Below are 22,062 nucleotides of genomic sequence, written 5' to 3' on the forward strand. Positions count from 1 at the left end.
CAATCTACATTCAATCTTCATAGTTCTCTCTCTCTGGATAAGAATGGTATTTTCCATTCCAAGTTTATTAGAATTGCCTTGAATAACTGCTTTGTTGAAAGGAGTTAAATCCACCATAGTTAATCATCACATAATCTTGTTGCTGCTGTGTAGTGTTCCCTTGATTGTATTCATTTAATATCAGTTCATGTAAATCTTTCCAGGTTTTTCTGAAATCAACCTACTTGTTATTTCTTATAGAGCAATAATATTAAATTACAAGCATAACCCACAATTTATTTAGCCATTCCCCAAATGATGGGCATCCACTCAATTTCCAATTTCAAAAAGGGCTGCCACACATATTTTTGCACATGTGGGTCCTTTTCTCTCTTTTATGATCCCTTTGGGATATAGATCCAGTAGAGACACTGCTGGGTCAAATGGTGTACACAGCTTTATAGTCCTTTGGATACAATTCCAAATTGCTCACCAGAATGGTTGGATCATTACGCAACTCCACCAACAGTGGATTAATTTCCCAGTTTTCCCACAACCCCTCCAACATTTATCATTATCTTTTCCCGATATCTTAGCCAATCTGAGAGGTATGAAGTAGTACTTCAGAGATGTTTTAATTTGCATTTTTCTAATTAATAGTGATTTAGAACTTTTTTTATTTGACTAGAGATGGTTTTAATTTTTTCAAAATAAAAGATAGCCTTGCTGTCTTGAGAATTCAGTTGAGATTAGATAATAGTGAAAGAGTGAATGAGATTGTGTGATTTCCTCCATCTCTATGCATCAATCACTGGTTTGGTTTTGTTTGCTTGTTGATGAAAAAATAGCATTTGGCTTGTTAGAATAAAATAATCTTAAATATTTTCCTTCAAAAATGCTTCTCATGAAAATGTTAAGATTGCTTGATAGATGATAAAATTAATAGATCCTTGGAGTCAGAAGGATCTGAGTTTAAATCTCAGACAATTGACACCTACTACTTGTGTGACCCTCAGCAAGTCAATTAACCCCAACTGCCTTAAAAACAACAACAACAAAAGTTTACTTGACAGATGCAACCACAGCAATAACATTGGTTATACCTATCAATTAAGTGTAAAATAAGGAGCCTACATTTATCAAAAGAGCACCCAGTTTTGTAGAATTTTTTTTATTATATTACTATTGCTTATAGAGTATCTTCTATTAGGTGAACATTTCCAAATGTTCCTGAAGATGGTATTTTGCTGGTTGTATCAAGTCCTACAACATTATAAGGCTTTCTACATGATACTCAAAAAAGATTGGCCTAGCAATTCACAAAGGAAAATTCAAGTGGATGAAAAATACCCTGCCCAGATTATGACATTCATCTAAATGAGTAACACACTGGGGTGCCCATCAATACATATGAATTGAATAGGCACCACAGATACTAATGAAATGTCCCAGAAATGAATAGGAAGAGCAGAAGGAATTAATTTTATCTTAAAAATTAAGTAGAACTTTCAACAACCTCAAACTTCTTCATGAAAAGACTATCTTCTCCACATTTATATTATTTAGATAATATGTTATAGTTTCAAATTAGAGAATATCATAGTAACTGAAGAATCAAAACTAACAGTGATTCAAAAGCCAAAGTAAACTGTTAGAAATAAGGTAGATATAAGAAACTTACTGTATAGTAACAAAAATATTTATATATAAGAAGTGGCATAAAATATGTCATCTAAGACAAATATAACCAGTAAAGGAGGCAGGCTGATCATGTTGAAAGAGTAAGAGTATAACAGATAAAAAGCTGATACTGCACTGACTGAATCAATCTTCTGTGTGACTCTGGGCTTCGGTTTTATTACTTACAAATTCAAGGAATTTGCAATATTAGGAATGTGCCTCCAAGAATGTCAAACACTGAAAAAAAAAAGTAAAAATAGCAACATTTTTTTTTTTTTTTGCAGTTGCAAAGGATATGAAACAAAGTGAGTGCCCATTAACTGGGCTCTGGTATGTAGCTATAATGTAACAATACTATACCATATAAAAATGATGAATATAAGGGAGATAAATATAAAGAATTCAGAAAAAACATGGAATGTCTTTATGAACTGATACTGAATTAAATAAGAAACAAGAGAACAATGGAAACATCTGCTATGATGCAAGAGAGAAGAAAAACTCTGAAAGAAAATGAATTCTGCATAATTGTAATAAACACTCTTGGTTCTGAAGAAGATACTATGAAATAATTATACCTTTCTCCTCTTGTGTGATAACAGGGAGTTAGAGGATGTAGAACATTGCACCTGTTGGCAGACATGATTCATTGTCTATTTTTGTTAAATTGTTTTTCTTCATTATAAGAAACTGTTCTTTTATTTTGGAGTGGGGAACCTATATCCAAGAATGATGCAAAAACACCTGTGAAGTAAAAAAAAAAAAATATGGGGAGGATTCTGGGAAGGTGGTGGAATAAGTCAGAAAATTTCAGTCTCCAGATTTTCCCACAAAATTACACCACAGGACAACATAGAACAGCGTAAAACAAACAAGATTTAAGATATGAGTGGTCCTTCTGGGGCAATCTGGGAAGACCTAAAGAAAGAACACAGGATTGGGGTTTAACTGGTGTGAAGTGTAAAAAATATTTACACTTCCAGAGTCCAGAAATTCTGAGGGAACCTCTGCTGATTAGGAATGTCAAGCCAGTTGTGCTGCAGAGATACTGTCCTGGGGGAAAAGGTACCAGCATATTTGATGAATGCAGAAGCATGGGACAGAGACACTATTGGCTACCAGCACTTGCAGGAGGATAGAGTTTTTGATTTGGGGTTCTATGTTAGAGGAAAGAACTAAAGTGAAGCTAGAGGCATTATTCACCCTTCTGAAGATTAGAGATGCTTAAGCTTATAATTTCATTAAAAAAAAAAAAAAACTGAACAGGGAAAGAAGAAAGAACCCAACCATAGAAATGTTACTATGGGAATAGGAAAGACTGGGGTACATCTTTGAAGAAGGACAGTGAAGTTTTTTTTTTTTTTTAAAGGCTCTCTTACCCTAAAGAGTAAGTTAAATGACTATCTGCTCAGAAAAAAAAAATATAGAATTCAAAAGACTTCAAAAGTTAAATGAGAAAGTTTTAGGAAAAACTAAAAAACAATTAAGAGCCCTCCAAAAAACCCAAAAATATTACTGGGGGAAAAGTTAACCAACTAGAAAATGAGATACAGTGTCTTAAAAAAAAAAGAATATATTTCTTTAAAAATTAGAATTAAACAAGGGGAAACCAGTGAAGTTATGAGACTAAGAAATAAGAAAACAACATATAAAGAATGAAAAAATAGAAAAGAATGTGAAACAGCTTAGAAGAAAAACAACAGACCTGGAATAAAGATTAAGAAGAGAAAATGAAAGAATAATTGGACTACCTGAAAACTTTGACCAAAAACAGAATGTTGACACAATAATGAAAGAAATAATCCAAGAAAATTGTCTTGGGGTGATAAAACAAAAGGGGAAGAGTAGAAATAGGAATATTATTGCCAAATTTTGAAAAACCCAGATCAAATTTTGCAAGAAGCAAAATAAAAGAAATAGTCAAACAAAATTCAAATGTGGTGAAGCTACAATTAGAATTGTACAGGAATTATCAGCAGCTTCAGTAAAAGACTACAGGTCCTGGAATCATATATACTGGCAATCAAAAGATCATAATCAGCAAAATCATCCATAATATTAAATGAAAAAAAAAAAAGGACATTCAATAAACTCAGATTTTCTGGACTTTGTCTCAATCAATCTTAAGCTTAATAGAAAATTTAACATGTAAGAGCCAGCATCAAAGATTAACTTTAAGGGACTCAACATGGACAAATTGTTTATGTTTTTTAACATGGAAATCTATACCATATGTTTAAGATTGACATCAGTAATTGGGTAGCTCAAAAGAAAAATTGGGGCATAGTTGAGTATGTTCAGACTCCCTAAAAGCAAAACTGTTTAGGAAAAGGTAAAATAGTAATTACGTGTATATACATACATACATACATATATATATATATATATATATATACACACACATGCATACACACACACACATATATATATATATACATACATACATATATGTCTCTGTTTGTATATATGTGTATATACCATCAACTGTATAGCACCCACCAAAATCTATAACAAGAGGATTGGGAATAGGATAAAGTGGCATATAGAAAAATGTTTAGATTAATGGGAGTGGAATAAGTTGTGTAGATTAATAAGAATGGATAAAAATTGAGGCCAAATGTGGGGGAAGAAGATAAGGACGAGATCTTTGGGTGGGGAGGGAGGTTAAATAATAGAGAAGTTAAGAAGTAGAATTAAAATAGAAGAGTTAGCAGGAATAGAAAATAAGAGACATACATAAAACACCACCACAACGATCAGATGTAGAATTTATTAGAAAAAAAAAAGTAAGGCTAGTAACTGTTAATCTCAAAGTCAAACTTGATTAAGAGAGAAATCTACATTATATGTCAACCGTATTAATGTTGTTTTAGGTAATTGCCTATCTAGATTTATGTATATGTATACATTTAGACACATTTATGTGTGTGTGTGCATGTATATATGTATATATATTAAATAGATGTAATATATATACACACACACAAATTTTTAAAAAAATCATAATCATGTTTAATTGTAGCCTGCTTGGTAGAAGTGAAGGAATGATAGGGTGGGGAGAATAACGTAAAAATTGCACAGCAGAGAGAACAAAAGAATAACCTATAGGGTAGTTAAGAAAAAATGGATAGACATGAATATAATTTTTCTATTGTTATATATGCTTTCTTGAAATTGAAACTTATTGTTACATATTTTGAATCCTTCTTGATGTTTTTTTTTCTGGGCATGTCAATATTTTGTTTTGTTTTGTTTTTTCATTTTCCTTTTCTATCTTTCTTAATTTTTAAAAAAAAAATGTATTTAGTTTAATTAAAAAAAACCCAAAATAAATTTTATCAATATAACTTATTAAAACAAACAAAATAAAGTGTGATTGTCCAAACAACCAGTTTTCTTCCAAATATAAATCTATAAAACTATTAATTATTGAAGGACATGGACAAGAATCACAGAAGAGGACTAACTGTATATGGATAGCAATGTGCACTATTGGAGGGAATAAAATTTATGTGATTGTAGATGCATTCAAGCACCAAAGTATCCTACATGCAAGGCACCATGCTAAGCAATAGTAATTTGGAGGAAAATGAAAAGAAACAGATTAATCAACTATCCTTTGAACTCTTGCTCTTTTGTATTTCTAACTTTCCTTACTTTACCACCATGATCCAGTTTTTCCTCACTCTAAAACATCCCTCAGTGATTATATGTTGTCTCCTTTGCATTTATTATTCTTTCTTGATAATAATGACTTGCATATTTGTCTTATCCCAGCACACATGCTCAGAAAGAGAGGCAAACAGGCAGGGAACAAGTATTTGTTGGCAGATACTTTTAATTAAGTTGATCTTCTCACACTGGTGAGTTTCTTATGGGGTCCTCTATTTTGATGATGATCCTAAGCCATCTATCACTCATTCCATTCCTATCTGTGCTTCTGATTGAATTTTGCCATTATGTCCTCAGATGGTACCTTTTCTCTATCCTCCTCCCCAACATTTTAAGGTCTCTTTTGTGTAATCTTCTTCCATTTGAATTTAAGCTCCTTGAAGGTAATTATTTTCTTCCCTTCCCCCCCCCCCCATATATGTATTCTCAGGGATATATATATATATATATCTAACATATAGGTTATATATGTATTCCTATGCCTAGTACTGGGAAAAAACTTAAATAATTATTGTGGCCTGCCAGTATACTTTTCTTTTGAGCAGGTATATGGGATAAGATAAGTATGCAATTATGATTTAAGATAGCATGAGGGAAAAGGACAAATCTAGATAACATGTTAAGAAATTTGAGAAAGGGGGGAGGTCACTTTCACTGAAGAGATCAGGGGATGATTCATGGAGGTGTTGGTATATACTAGGTTGTAAGGGGAAAAAAAATGATATCAACAAATATCATTGCAAAGGTAGTACTTTTCAGGCACAGGTGATGGATGGCCTATGCAAAAATACTGAAGTATATAAAGGAGGGCAGGATGAGATTGAATCACTGTTAGTATTCTGTTTCAGCTGAAACAAAGCACAGGGAGGGAAGTAGTGTACGATTAAGACTGGAAAGCTTTTAAAAAAGATTTGTTAGATAATGGCAGAACTTAAACTACAGAACTTTTATATCTTGCTAGATTCAGCATCTTGAACTGTGGTTTGTGATTCCATATGGGGTCTTATAGCTAAATGTGTAGGTGTCTTAAAATTATGATTTATTATTAGTAAATATTTGATTTGTATCCTTATTATATATATGTATATATGTATATATATATATATATATATATATATATATATATATATATATATATATATATATATCTGTAACTGGTGTCATGTAAAGATTTCTTGAGTGAAAAAGTCACAAGAGGAAAAAGTTTAAGAAGTCTTACTTAGGTAATGGGAAGTCACTTTTGTATTTTGAATAGGAGAGTTACATGGTAAATTAGGGAAAATGTTTTTGTAGCTAGATGAAACAATAAGAAGCAGAATGGCATATTAAATAGAGGAGTTGACCCCAGATCTGAGAAGATATGGATTTGAACTCTACCTTCGATGCAATACAGACCTTGTGACCCTGGGCAAATCACTTATCCTCTCAAGAATTTAAGCGACTCCCTGAGACATGTTATAGGAAACTTGTTGGCAGCAGTTTCTCACTTAGGCAGTTTCTATGCCAAAGAAATTAGAGATTCAGCATCTATCCTTAGGGGTTTAAAGTGGTTCAAGTCTTCAAATATTATATCACTTTTCTAATCATTGGACAATCATCTAGCTGACAACACAAAAGTTCATGTTGATAGATCTTTTAAAATGGAATGATTCCCAGAAGTCTCTGACACTGTCTTTCCACGCCTCCTACCATTCAGTCTAGAAAAAGAAGAGCTACATAAAATTGAGAGCAAATTTCCAAAGATATGTGTGTATAGGAAATGGTTTAAGGGAGGTTAAAGAGGAAGTTTATGTTCAGAAAAGGATGTGGGCTGGTGTGAGAAAAATCTGAAATGAGAGCCAGTGATAAATAAAATAGACAGTTCAAGTTCTCCAAGGATTAAGTGAAGCAAACTACAAACAAAGCCTGAAGGATGACTTCTTCCATATAGTATGCCTTCTGGAGGAACAATAGAAGGACATGACTATGAATTACAAAAGATAAAAAAGCTATAGATCAGTCACAATCTATATCAAAGTAGGTGCTGTGGATATCTGTAATATTACAGACCCACTGAAGTATTCAAATATGAATAACCTGGAGAAGGAAAAGGGTAAAAGCAGGGAGACCAATTATAATTGTGTTATAATTAACTATTATAATTACCCAGTTAACAAGAGAATGAATGGGAACATATCTGCTGTGCAGGCTTTAAAAGGCTTGGTAATTGACTAGATGTTTGGTGTGTGGGAGAGGAAAGAGGAAAAGCTGATTCAGAATTTGAGTCTAGATGTGGCATCAAGAAATAAAGAAATCCATTTCAATCTAACATTTATTAAGTACCTGGGACCCACCAGACCCCATCTTAAAAGCTGGAGATACAATTAATAGACAGTATCTGGTTTCAAGATGCTTACAATGTAAATAGAGAGACAACACACAAGAGGAAACAGGAAAGAAGGATTGGTCATAAGGATGAGCATGGGAACCAGGAAGTATCCTGTTCCATGAAGCTGAAACCAGAAAGGCCAGCAGAAACAGGGTGGAATGATCTGACAATCTAGTTTTTGCCCTCTATAAAAGAAGGAATTGGGACAAGTTTGATATCTCACCCTCCAATTACAAATAACAAGGGAGAGGAGGCTAAGGGAGGTGATCAGTAAAGGTTCCAGTTGATGGCATGGTGAGTATAAAATGATGAAGTTATCCTGGGAGGGATTTCTTGTTCTATGGAGTGAATGAAACAGGGCAGCAGGTGCAAGGTGGAGTGGTGAGATGATAGACAATCTTTTTTGGAGGGATGAGTGGGGACAATATGGGTAGGAATTAGGAAAGGGGTGAGATGATGTGTTTAACTTTTGACATTAAATTTGAGAAACAGGGAAGACATTTTGATGTAAATGTCCAATTGGTAATTTGAAATCTGGGACTAGAAATCAGAGGAAAAATTGGGAACAGATATTTAGATTTGGCAATTAGACATTAAGCTAAAAGTAGTATTTGACGGTATGAATTAAATGATACTGACAAAGGAGAAAACAGGAGTAGGGGGTCATAGTAAATAGAATGCCAGGCTGGAAACCAGGAAAACTAATTTTCCTGAATTCAAATCTTGCCTTAGATATTTTCTGGCTGTGTGAGCCTGGCCAAGTCATTAAACTCTGTTTGCTTCAGTTTCTTCTCTGTAAAATGAGCTGGGGAAGAAAATGACAAATCACTACAGTATCTTTGTCAAGAAAACCCAAATCAGGTCATAGAGTCAGTCATAATTGAAACAACTGAGTAACAACATAAATAGAGAAAATAACTGAGGACAGAGCTGAAGCTAGAGAAGAAATAATCAGAAGGAAGGAAGACAAGACAATAGTCTTGAAACTAAAGGTGAAGGGGATATAAAAAAAGTTTGGGGAAAAGTTAGGTAGGGTCATCATTATTAAATGTGGCAAAAAGTCAACTACTTCATCTCCTTGGGTTAGGCAAATATTTTGTTCATTTTTGAATGAAAAAACATTTAAGTACTTGCCAATTGAATAATAGTATTACTATAGCCAGGGATTCTTTCTCTTTCCCCCTTCCCCTTCCCCCTCAGTTATCAGGCATTCATATTTCTGTTCATTCTACCCCCATCCCAAGATTTTTTTTTTTTTTTTGAGGAGAAAGGAAAAGGACTGTAGAAATCCTTTTTGATGGAGGGCTGGAAGGTTTACAGGAACTCAAATTCATCCTTAGACATTTCCTAACCATGTGACCCTGTACAAGCCCTGTAACCTCTACCTCAGTTTCCTCATGTATAAAATAGGGATAATAATAATTTCGATTCCTGAGGGTTGTTGTGTTAATGAAATGAGTATTTGTAGGTTACTTAATACCATGCTTGGCACTTACTTAACAAATGTCTACTACCTTCCCCTGATAATAGTCAAATAAAGCAAATTCCCATATTGTCCATGGTGAAAAAATGTGTCCTATTCTGAATATTAGTCTTTCTGTCAGGATGTAGGCAGCATTCTTCATTATCAGTCCTCTGGAATTGTGTTTGCTAACTGCACTGATCAGAGTTCTTAAGCCTTTCAAAAAGGATTTTTTTTTCAATATTGACGCTATAGTTTAATTTGTTCTCCTGGTCTTGCTGAAAGAATATTTATTTCTACATCCCCTCCCATACTTCACAGACTTCATCTTAAATGTGTATTTCAAAACCCATTTCAAATTTCACCTTCTTCAAGAAACTTTTCCTCACTCCCCTTGCATTCAAAGTGATCTCTCTCCTATGCATTCTCATAGCTCTATGTTTCTTATTTCTCTTGATATACTTTCCTTTTTGCACTTTTAATTAAAATTTCATAATAAAATTTGCCTGTGTGTATCCCATTTATATACTATAAATGACCTCTGGACTAGTCCTATTCATTTATCAATTCAACAACCCAACCTAATCTAATAAAAAATTTAAAATGTTTATGAAGTACAAAGATGCTATGCTAAGTATGGAGTACACAAAGAAACAAAATATTGATGACATCAAAAAATTTCAAGTTGTGGAGCATTAACAACTTTAAACAGATTAATAAAAATCAGATAATTATGGAGGAAGCTGAGTGTGCCAACAACTATAGATCAGGAAAAGCTTTCCATAGGGGATGGCATCGGAACTGAGGTTAGAAAGCTAGAAAGTGGAGTTGGGGAAGAAGGATGTGGCAGGAAGGGGATATAGATTGTGAAAGGCATGGAGGTAGAATATGGTGTGTCAAGATCAGAGAACAGTTAAGTATGTTAATTTGGTTAGAGTTTAGAATACTGAAAAGAAAAAAAAATGTGAAATAAATATGGAAACATTCTAGAGTCAGTTTGTCAGGGGCTTTCAATAGTAAGTCAATGCATTTAATTATAGAGGCCTTACAGAGGTGTTGAAGATTCCTGAAAAAGTGGAGCAATATGGTCAGACTTGTGCATTATGAATATTTTGGCCCATAAGTGGAGAATGGATTGAAATGGAAAGAAATCTGAAATAATGAGACAACTAGGATAAACTGAGCTGGAGTGATGATAGTTTGAATTAGTATAGTGGGATAAAATATATGAGTGGAGAGACATATGAGATATTCTGGTGGTAGCATCTAACTATCTTTGGAAAGGTTTTTAAAAAAAAAAACAGAAAAAAGAAATGAACACAGAATATATTGATTTACATTCAGTTACCACAGCTCCTTTTCTGGATGCAGATGGAATTTTCTGTCCAAAGTCTATTTGGATTGCTTTGGAACCTCTGAAAAGAACCAAGCTTCTTATAGCTAATCACCACATATTCTTGCCATTATTGTGTACACTGTATTCCTGGTAATGCTTGTTTCACTCAGCATCAGTTCATGTAAATCTTTCCAGGCTTTTCTGAAATCAACTCGCTTATCATTTTTTATAGAACAATAATATTCCATTTTATATACCACAACTTGTTCAGCCATTCTTCATTTGATGAGCCTCTACTCATTTTCCAATGTTTTGCTACCACAAAAAGAGCTGCTACAACCATTTTTGCACATATGGGTCCCTTTCCCTCCTTTGTGATTTCCTTGGGATACAGACCCAGTAATGGCACTTCTGGGTCAAAGGGTATGCACAGTTAGATAGCCCTTTGGGCATAGTTCCAAATTGCTCTCCAGAATGGTTGGATCATTTCATGACTCCATGAACAATACATTAGTATCCCAGTTTCCCACATCCCCTTTAATATTTATCATTATCTCTTCCTGTCATCTTAGTCAATCTAAGAAGTATCAGGTGGTACCTCAAAGTTGTTTTAATATGTGTTTCTCCAATCAATAATGATTTAGACCATGTTTTCATGTAACTGTAGATGCTTTTAATTTTGTCATCTGAAAATTGTCTGTTCATATACTGTGATCATTTATTAATTGGGGAATAACTTGTATTCTTGTAAGACATAGTTCTTTTTATATTTTAGGATTGAGACCTTTATCAGAAACACTGGATGTAAAGATTTTTTTTCTCAGTTTTGTAGTTCCATTTTATTCTTGTTTCTGTTGGTTTTGTTAATGCAAAAAGCCTTTTAATTTAATGTAATCAAAGTTGTCTATTTTGCCTTTCATAATGTTGTCTGGTTCTTCTTTGATCATAAATTCCTCCCTCCTCTAAAGATCTGATAAATTATCCCTTATTCTCCTAATTTGTTTATGGTATCTCTTAGGCCAATTAATGTACCCATTTTGACCTTATTTTTTTATGGGTTGTGAGAAGTAGATCTATGCAGAGTTTCTGACATTTTCTAGTTTTCCCAGCAATTTTTGTCATATAGTTTATATCCTGTAACTTTGCTAAAGCTGTGAATTGTTTCCAATAAGGTTTTTGGATTATTTTCTAGGATTCTCTATGTATATCATAATATTACCTGCAAAGAGTGATAGTTATATTTCTTCCTTGCCTATTCTAATTGCTTTAATTTCTTTTTCTTTTCTTATTGCTAAATCCAACATTTCTAGTACAATGTTGAATAATAGTGATGATAATAGACAACCTTGTTTCACCTCTGATCTTATTGGGAATGTGTCTAGCTTTTCTTCATTACAAATAAGACTTACTTGGTTTTAAATATATACTGTTTATTATTTTAAGGAAAGCTTCCTTTACCTGTGCTCTCTTATCTGTATCATCCATTCACCAGGAATAGGTGCTGTGTTTTGTAGCATCTAACTAACTATTTAATTATGGGGGAAGGAAAGTGAATAACTGAAGACCATTCCAACTTTGCAAATCTAGCTGACTATAAGAATAGTTGTGAAATTGATAGGGATATTTGCAGGAGAATTATTATTTTGAGAGGTTGGGAAATAGAAGGTGAGTTTTATATATCAAGAGTTTGAGATGTGCAATGTGCAACTGATGATATGGAATTGTAGCTCAGTAGAGAAGTTGAGCTGAATGTATAGAAATAGAAGTCATAAATAGATGATTAAATGAATCCTAAAATCTGTGAGATTATTAAGAGAGGGTACAGACAGAGGAGAATTAGGCAAAAAACAGTCTTGAGAGATAGCTTTATTTAGAGTATTGAACATGGCTGTGACCAGAAAAAAAAGGTGAGAAACAAAGATGAGATGAGTAGGAAAACCAGGAAAGTCAAGTTTCACAAAAATCTAGGCTTCCATTTGCATCCAGAGAATTATGGAGACTGAATCAAAGCATATTATTTTCCCATTTTTCCTATTCTTTTCTTTACTGTTATTCTTCCCCTTTTCTGATTTTTTTTCTTTTGTAACATGACTGATGTGGAAATATATTTAAAATGATTAAAAATATATAACTTGTATCAGAATGCTTGTTGTCTTGGGGAGGGAGGAGGTAAGAAAGAGAAAAAGAAAAGAAAATTTGGGATTCACAATCTTACAAAAATGAAAGTTGAAAGTTATCTTTACATGTAATTGGAAATTTAAAAAAAATTACTGTATTTTAAAAAAAGTAGAAAAGGCTGGAAAGGTAGGATGATACCAGATTGTTGAGAAGCCTACATGCCAGCCAGAGCAATCTGACTTAACTCAGTAGGCCCGAGGGAACTCATAAAGAATTTTTTGAAATGTGACAAAATTAGATTTATACATAAGTTTATTCTGACAACTACATAAAGTCTAGATTAAAGGATAGATAGAATGGAGGCATTCATCTTTTAGGAAGGCAGATTCAATTCAATAAACATTAAATACCTACTGTATGCCAAGCTATAAAATAGTAGTTAAATAGAACAAGGATAATAATAAAGGCTTCTTCTAGGAAAAGAAAGGGCAGATGGGAGGGACACAGTGGAATCAAAAGATTTTGATAACTGAATTTGAATGAGGGAAAGGGAAGAGTTAAAAAAATAATTCCAATAATAATTGCTAGTATTTATAGAGTGATTTAATTTTTGAAAAGATATTTACATCTATTATTTTATTGGTTCTCACAATTAGCCTGGGAGGTAGATGCTCTTATTATTCCTATTTTACAAATGAGAAAACTGAAATTAAGAAAGCTTAAATAATTTGCTTAGGGTTACAGAGCTTTCAAGTGTCAGAAGTAACATTCGAGCTCAGATTTTTCTCATCTGTTAAGTTCTATACTCCATCCACTGAACTACCTAGTGGTCTAACATACTGAACCCAGAAGGCTGGATTACTATTGATGTTTCTGTGGGAAACAGTAAAGTCAAGGAAAAGTCTTAAAGAGTAAGATCATATATTTTATTCAGAACAGAATTAATTTGGGGTTCTAGCTAGGGGAGCTCAGATGAACCTCAGAGGTCATCTAACCAATCCATATCTGCTTGAGAATCCCCTTTTTATGTTCTATAGTTAGTTGGAGATTTAGGCTGGTGCTGTGCTCCTGACACAGGATAGCTACTAAATATTATTGATTGAATATTGCAAAGGTAAATAAATGCTACTTACATGTAATATTCTAAAAGGTAACAAAATTTAGAAACACATTAAAGAGGTAGGTCCTTATAATCAAAATCCTAACTGTCCTGTGACTTGGTTCTAGTGACTTTGTCAATATTCATTCTCATTCTGTATTTTTGTTAAGCTTGTTTCAGATTTCAAGATTCTCCTTCTCTAACATCCCTTACCATCTGGATCTAGAATCAAGGCAATCTCTGCACCTTGATCTCTAGCCTTACTCCCTGTGTGCAGTAGCATAAAGGTAATCAAAAATCATTTTTATTGCTTTAGAATGTTGAAAAATTATTTTATGACACCTCCACTAAAAACTACTTTTGCTGTTCAGTCATTTCAAAATCTCTATGAACCCCCCTTTTTTGCAGGGAGATAGTATGAGGGGCCAAGATATTGCTATTTAAATGAGTTTGCTCCGGCTCAATTAATAGATGAGGAAACTGAGGCAAACATGGTTAAGTGACTTGGTCTTGGTCACACAGTTAGTGTGGGACCAAAATGTCTGAGGCCAAATTTGAGCTCAGATCTTTCTAATTACAGACCCCTGCTCTACCCATTGTTTGACCTAGCTGCCTGTAGCTTTTTATTAAAAAATAAGACATAGCATACCAGGAAAAGGTATGAACTTGAGCACAACACATCTCTTAAAACTCGTTTCCTCTTGTCTGGAATGAGAGCTTTAGACTATATAGTTTTAAAACTCAGTTTCCAAACTTTTAAAAACACTATGCAATTTATCTGAGTTAAGTTATGTAGAAAATATATTTTAATGGACTTTGACTAATATCTTTTGTTTTTATATTGCCTAGCTTTTTTATATCTCCTCCTCTAATGCAGAATATTTTGAAATTTGGGTGCAAGGTTGCTCTTGGTCTGACAATGATTCTGGGATAATGTAAATGTCTCTCCTTTTTATGGAAATCATTATTTCAAGATAAAAAGGGAATTACCAATTAGATTAAACTCTGATATCACAAATGTCCTAATCAGCTAGGCAGAAAATGGAAGTTTGAAGATGCCCACTGAGGCAAATCGATTAATGAAGAATAAGAAAAAGAAAAATTAACTTTATCCTTGTTCTTTCATTAGCAAAGCAGCATACAAGTTTTGCACCAACACTGGTTTGCATTTTATTTTTATAAATCTGCATTGGTGATGTGATAGAGGCAAATATATAAAAAGAAAATAACTACTTTTATGGAAGCAAAATACTTGTTAGCTTTTTCACTTGCTGTATTCAACTGAAAAAATAAAAAGCCCTAGTTGGGCAACACTTTTTGAATTTGGATATTCACTTCACAGGTTAGTGGTGAAACAGGGAAATTTCTTTTTAGTGAAAATAATATCCAGATAACACATAAGAATCAAGAAGTGACAAATAATGTGCAATTGGCAAAATGTTATTATAAAAAAATTTTAATTCACTCTTACTTTACATTAAAATTTTATAAGCACCATGTCATGTACTTCAATCTAAAAAGAGGAGACTGGAATGCTCAAGTCAACAACAAACAGCAGGCATATAATGAGAAGTTACAGCTATGTGGAACATGTGAACAAGACCACATTTGGAAAAATCCACTTGGAATCAAGTGACAATGCACAAAACTGGAATCTGGCATTGATTTACTCAAACTCTGTTTATTCAGAGCCCAAAGCTGACAGTTGTGTAAACATCAAAAGAAACATTGTGTTAACTTTACAATTTGATAAAACTTGTCTTACCCTGAAAGGATGAATGCTGCCATCTTATTGTCTTGACCTGTGCTTAGCTGGTGGCTCAACAAGACTGGCTGTGTTAAGATTGAAATGGTGCAAAGAGACTATGTTCAACATTGTGCAAGTCATTAGCAAGGCCATCAGAATGTGTACACTTCTATGTAATGATCTGACCAATATTTGACTAATTTAACTGGAAAACTATACATTTTTTAGCAAAATGTTTTAATTTGGTCCCATGTTAAAAGACCTGATAGCCAAGTTGGTTTTATTTTCACATGAAAATTCACAAGCATGTACACAACAAAACCACTACAACAATGTTTTCTGGTCTAGGCATAAAAAGTATGGCTCCTACTAACACTAAAACATACAAAAAATAAACTACAAAAATCGTTTACACTTGATTTCAGAAAAAAAAGCTTTGTTCAAGAAAAATGATTTTTTTTTTCTTAAGCCATCCAAAAAGGAATGCAAATAACCAATAAATACAGTGTGCTTTCTCCATATAGACATATATACACTTGAATCTTTGGCTTATGTTTAATTTTTTAAAAAGAATTTTATGTGATCCAGCCATCATTGCACATTAAAACAAAATAAGCCAGTTAAATATATTTATATATTTATATAGATCTGCTACACTTGAAATGTATAAAGAATGGATTTTTTTTACTATCAATTTGCACAGCTTTTTTTCTTCTTTTTAAATTTTTAACATCTTTTATCAAAAGAAGGAGAAAAAAAATGCCATATAGGAAATATTGATTCATGCAACAGGTGAGCCCAGAGAGAGGCAGCTGCATATCATATCAACTGTACAAACACTGAAAAGTCCCTATTTGCCCCCTAGTTGGCTTAGTCTGGTTCTTATTAAATATAACTTTGTGGCACTAAATTTTGATATTGTTTACAGGCATAGAAACTGATTAAGTCCTCTTATTAACATACACAATTTCATAAGAAAAATACTTTTGCATTTAAAATGTAAATGTTCCCCTCCCCCCAACACTTAAATCTCTTCACAGGTTCAACAGGTAAATTAGCTGCTGGTTCAACAGCGGAAAAGCTTTTAGTTGGGATTCACTTTCCATGTCCAGTCCAACTATGATGATTCAAGGTACTCCAAAGCCACATCATAGCAGAAACGGTACTGTTCCTAAAATACATCAAGATAAAATAAAGAATTAGAAAATAAAAAAATAAAAAGGAATGTTGGTAATAAATAACTTTAATTTTCAATTATAGTCCAAGCCACCTTTATGGTATATTTTAATGACTTTTTCTTTTTAATATTTATATTTTGCTTTTATATTTAACTTGCAAACAAAAAGCCTTCACCTTTGTCTTGGAGTTAATCTAAAGAAACTTTGAAAAAAAAAAAACATCAAAAAACAACAAAAAAATAAACCAACCCCCCCCCCCAAAAAAAAAAAAAAAACACCTGGACAAGAATTGCATAAATGTATCTTTCATGCCAACTGCATTGATGGAAATAGTTCTACAGTGGTAAAAAGCTATGGTTTCCATCAAAATAATTTTTAGAAATGGGCACTCATATTTTGGCTCTTTGAGGCTAATATCAAACCAATACTTCCTCAAAACCACAACAACAACAACAAAAAATCCTGCCTGTTCATCTCATCAAAGATTTCAAAGAAAACTTTTGGAAAGTAAATTTATATTGACTTGCAGTAATTTTTTTTTAAAATAGCATTTATCTTAAATTTTTTTCTTGGTCTCAGAACTTGCTCTTAATGGTAACATAATTTATACATTTATGTTTATGAAAACCTCAATAAATTAGACTAGTTGAATTTTTCTAGCTTTAGAAAACTACCTAAATGAAATTATTTCTAATTTAAAATTTTAAAATACATGCAAATAGCTAGAAGTTAAGCTAAAAAATGTTAATTGATAAAGGATCTTAGGAAACCAAGGGAACAAGAAAAATATAAATCAGGAAGTACAAAGTTTAGTGGGGATATAGAAAGAAGTATCCTTGGGTTTGAGGAAAACTCCTATTCCTTTGGGGGGAAAAATGTTCAAGAGTATCCATAAGAATAACCACAGTGCTAAAGAGTAAGATGAATTATTCAGAGGACAATATGAAAACTATGGACCTAGTTTAAAATAAAGAAAAAAAATGATGTTTGGAAAGAATTAACAGTGGAAAAACTGAACAAGGAGGCTATTGCTTAGAACTGCAAGGCAAGGATCATGGACTAGGTTGCTTTCAAAGCCACTAGATTCAGATTAAAAATTTTAGATATGTAGATATTTCTAAATCTATCTTAAAGGATAGGTGACAACACAAAAGTTTAAAAAGAAAATTTATGTAATTATGTGAATTGAAATATTTTGCATGAACAAAGTTAGTTCTAATGGGATAAGAGAGAGAAGCACTAGTTGGGGAAACAAATATTTTCACCAAATATCTCTAATAAAGTCTTATACTGACATTATAAAGGAAATTAACATAGATACAGAAGTCATTCAGTAACACATAAGAGGTCAAATGACATAGAAAGTTTTCAAAAGAAGAACTGCAAGCTATTAGACCAATGTGAAATATTATTCCAAATCACCATAATAAGGGTAATAAACATTGAAACAATTCTGAAGAGTAAATAAGCAAAGTTGGCAAAAGACAGAAATTGTTAATATTAGACACTATGGGAAGATAAATATCCTAGCACATGGTTGGTGGAACTCTGAATTGATATAGCTATTTTGGAAGCCAATTTGGAATTATGCTTTAAAAAAGATGAACAAAATGTCCACATCCTTAGAATCAGAGATTTCATTGCTAGGTATATGCTCTAAAGAGATCAAAGAAACAAAAGACCCATTTTTTGAAGTAGCAGTGCTCCTTGAAAATTGTGGTAAATGAATGTAACAGAATATTTCTGCACTGGAAGAATTCAGAGAAACACAAAAAGATATAAACTGATGTAAAGTGAAGTAATTACAAACAGGAAAGCACGATACACATTGACTACAAAATAAATCCTAAGAAAGATATTTTTTTAAAAAAAAGAAACTAAAAACTATTTAATTATAATGACCGAGTTTGGCCTGATGAAGAGTTGAAAAATACTCCCTATTCTCTTTGCAGAAGTAAGGGATTATTGATGTATGTACTGCATCACAGATTCTGATCTGGAAAGTGTTTTAGAAGACCATGTTCAAACAAATCAATTTGAGGCACCAGGATATTAAATGACTTGCTCTGCATAGTTCTAAAGTGCTTCAGGCACCATGCTGTACTGCTTCTGATATAAACACAATCTATATAAATAAAAGTAAGATAAGAATAAAACATAAGAATTTCCTAAATATGGAGAAGACTCGCTATGAATTTCATGCTTGAAAGAGCACTATACCGTTTATCTCAGATAGAGACATATACATATGGCTCCTTAAAATCTTTAGGGACAGAGATTCTATACCCCTGAACATGTGAGACTAGTTGAGTAAATATTCTGAATATGCATTCTACTTTGGCCTAAGAAATTCATTACAACTGGACCATTAAAGGGAAATAGTTATTATAAGACCTTTACATCTTGACATATTAAATTTAAAAGACTTCTAAATTTACCAGAAAATTAGGGAAAGGTTCTTTATTTACTCATATTATTTGCAAGTAAAGGATGCTAGTATAAAGCCAAATGCTGGCAAAGGATGGCTAATTTACATAAATGGATTAATTATAACATTTTGAATTCATAGTGGGACTAAGTACAATGAACAACCCTATGTATATTTAAACAAAATTAAAGATTTACATTTCTTGTCATATAGGATATCCTAAAAGTCTTTGTGTAGCCTTAATCTATTCAGTTTAATATCTGACAATATCTGAAACATCATATTATTGTGTTCAAGTTCAGGGCAGGGGGATAGGGGAAGGGAAAGGAAAAGAGGAGAGGAAGAGATAGAGTTATATCAACCTTTAAAGTGAAAGAATACCAACCCAACACTTCAGATAGCTGCATAACCTCAGTATGCGCCATCCATAAGCAGGAAGTGGTAAGGATTTTTTTAAAAGTATTTTTTAATTGAGTCGTTTCTTTTAGTTATCTGATCATCCTGATATACATGAGGCAAGAAAGAATGCTGCATTGGTTTTTCTAGTTTGTTTTCTTACTAACAGATGCTCCTGATCAAGCAATATAAAACATATATGCACTAACCACAGAAACATGTCTTTCAGCAACATGACAAATTAAAGCTGAAATGTGGTATAAAATGTATATGTATGCGCATTGATAGATTCAATAGCAAATATTAAGTGATTATGAGCAAATATTTGAATGTATTTTTTAAATGAATATAATTAATATACATGAACAGGTTTTGCATCCCCCTCATGGTGAAATAGAGCATTGTCCTCTTATTGTGAATATTATTACACTCAAGCAGTAAAATTTACAATCTTCATGTCTTAGAAAACTGCTTTTGATGATCTGAGAACATGCAAACCGATGTTCATGACGTTCAGAGAGTTGCTTAGTAAACGACCTCTTAAGAGTCAGAGATAGACTTTATTAATTAGTAAGCATTTATTAAATGCCTACTATATATGTGTTTGACACTATGGTTATAAAGAACCCCATTATTTCAAGGAGTATACATTCTACTACTTGAATGTAACATTTTCACAGAGAAATAAAAACAAAACAAAAATAAAATAGATAGGTGTTATTTAATGGTATAAAAGCACTAATAGTAGGAAGTATCAAGAAAGGCCTCTTGAAGATGTAGCCCTTGAAATGGACTTTGAAGGTATATGAATGTCATGGAATATTATTGTTCTGTAAGGAATGACCAGCAGGATGAATACAGAGAGGCTTGGAGAGACTTACATGAATTGATGCTAAGTGAAATGAGCAGAACCAGGAGATCATTATACACTTCGACAACAATATTGTATGAGGATGTATTTTTTTTTTTTAATAACTTTTTATTGATAGAACGCGTGCCAGGGTAATTTTTTATAGCATTATCCCTTACATTCACTTCTGTTCCGATTTTTCCCCTCCCTCCCTCCACCCCTTCCCCCAGATGGCAAGCAGTCCTTTACATGTTGAATGGGTTGCAGTATATCCTAGATACAATATATGTGTGCAGAACCAAACAGTTTTCTTGTTGAACAGGGAGAATTGAATTCAGAAGGTATAGATAACCCGGGAAGAAAAACAAAAATGCAAGCAGTTTATATTCATTTCCCAGTGTTCTTTCTCTGGGTGTAGCTGCTTCTGTCCATCTTTGATCAATTAAGGCTCTCTTTATCAAAGAGGTCCACTTCCATCAGAATACATCCTCAAACAGTATCGTTGTTGAGGTATATAATGATCTCTTGGTTCTGCTCATTACACTCAGCATCAGTTCATGTAAGTCTCGCCAGGCCTCTCTATATTCATCCTGCTGGTCATTCCTTACAGAACAATAATATTCCATAACGTTCATATACCACAATTTACTCAACCATTCTCCAATTGATGGACATCCTTTCATTTTCCAGCTTCTAGCCACTACAAACAGGGCTACCACAAACATTTTGGCACATACAGGTCCCTTTCCTTTCTTTAGTATCAGCTTGATAACTTTTTGAGCATAATTCCAAATTGCTCTCCAGAATGGCTGGATGTGTTCACAATTCCACCAACAATGTATCAGTGTCTCTGTTTTCCCACATCCCCTCCAACATTCCCCATTATCTTTCCCTGTCATTCTAGCCAATCTGACAGGTGTGTAGTGGTATCTCAGAGTTGTCTTAATTTGCATTTCTCTGATTAATAATGATTTGGAGCATATTTTCATATATCTATAAATAGTTTCAATTTCTTCGTCTGAGAATTGTCTGTTCATATCCTTTGACCGTTTATCAATTGGAGAATGGTTTGATTTCTTATAGATTAGAGTCAATTCTATGAGGATGTATTCTGATGGAAGTGGATTTCTTTGACAAAGAAACCTAACTGAGTTTCAATTGATAAATGATGGACAGAAGCAGCTACACTCAAAGAAAGAACACTGGGAAACGAATATGAACTATTTGCATTTTTGTTTTTCTTCCTGGGTTATTTTTACCTTCTGAATCCAATTCTCCCTGTGCAACAAGAGAACTGTTCGATTCTGCAAACATTTATTGTATCTAGGATATACTGGATATGTTTATCTAACATATATAGGACTGCTTGCCATCTAGGGGAGGGGGTGGAGGGAGGGAAAGGAAAAATAGGAACAGAAGCAAGTGCAAGGGATAATGTTGTAAAAAAATTACCCTGGCATGGATTCTGTCAATAAAAAGTTATTATAAAATAAAATAAAATGTTTAAAAAAATGTTAACTACATCCCTCTGTGATTATCTCCAATTTATCATTAGTAAACTTCTCTATACATAAAAAAAAAAAAAAAAGAAATGGACTTTGAAGAGCTTCTAGGAGGTAGAGTTGAGAAAAGAGAGCATTCCAGGAATAGGGTAACAGTCTGTCAAAAACATGGAGGCAAGAGATGGAATGTTATATATGAAGATCTATTAAGTGGTCCCCTTTGACTAAACTGTTGTGTGTTTCAGGG

At 33.0% G+C, this 22,062-nt stretch overlaps 1 protein-coding gene across 1 annotated transcript in view; it reads right to left on the reverse strand.

Annotated features, from left to right (window-relative positions):
• Window positions 1-15,154: 15,154 nt before the first annotated feature.
• The window catches only part of PTPRK (protein tyrosine phosphatase receptor type K), a 539,585-nt gene continuing 532,677 nt past the window's right edge, over window positions 15,155-22,062 (reverse strand). The window contains exon 30 of the mRNA XM_051997718.1: window positions 15,155-16,632. Within this exon, the coding sequence (XP_051853678.1) occupies window positions 16,579-16,632 (54 nt within the window). The 3' untranslated portion in view covers window positions 15,155-16,578. The remainder of the gene's footprint in view (window positions 16,633-22,062) is intronic.

Source organism: Antechinus flavipes, chromosome 4, assembly GCF_016432865.1.
Source record: "Antechinus flavipes isolate AdamAnt ecotype Samford, QLD, Australia chromosome 4, AdamAnt_v2, whole genome shotgun sequence".
Taxonomy (NCBI): Eukaryota; Metazoa; Chordata; class Mammalia; order Dasyuromorphia; family Dasyuridae; genus Antechinus; species Antechinus flavipes.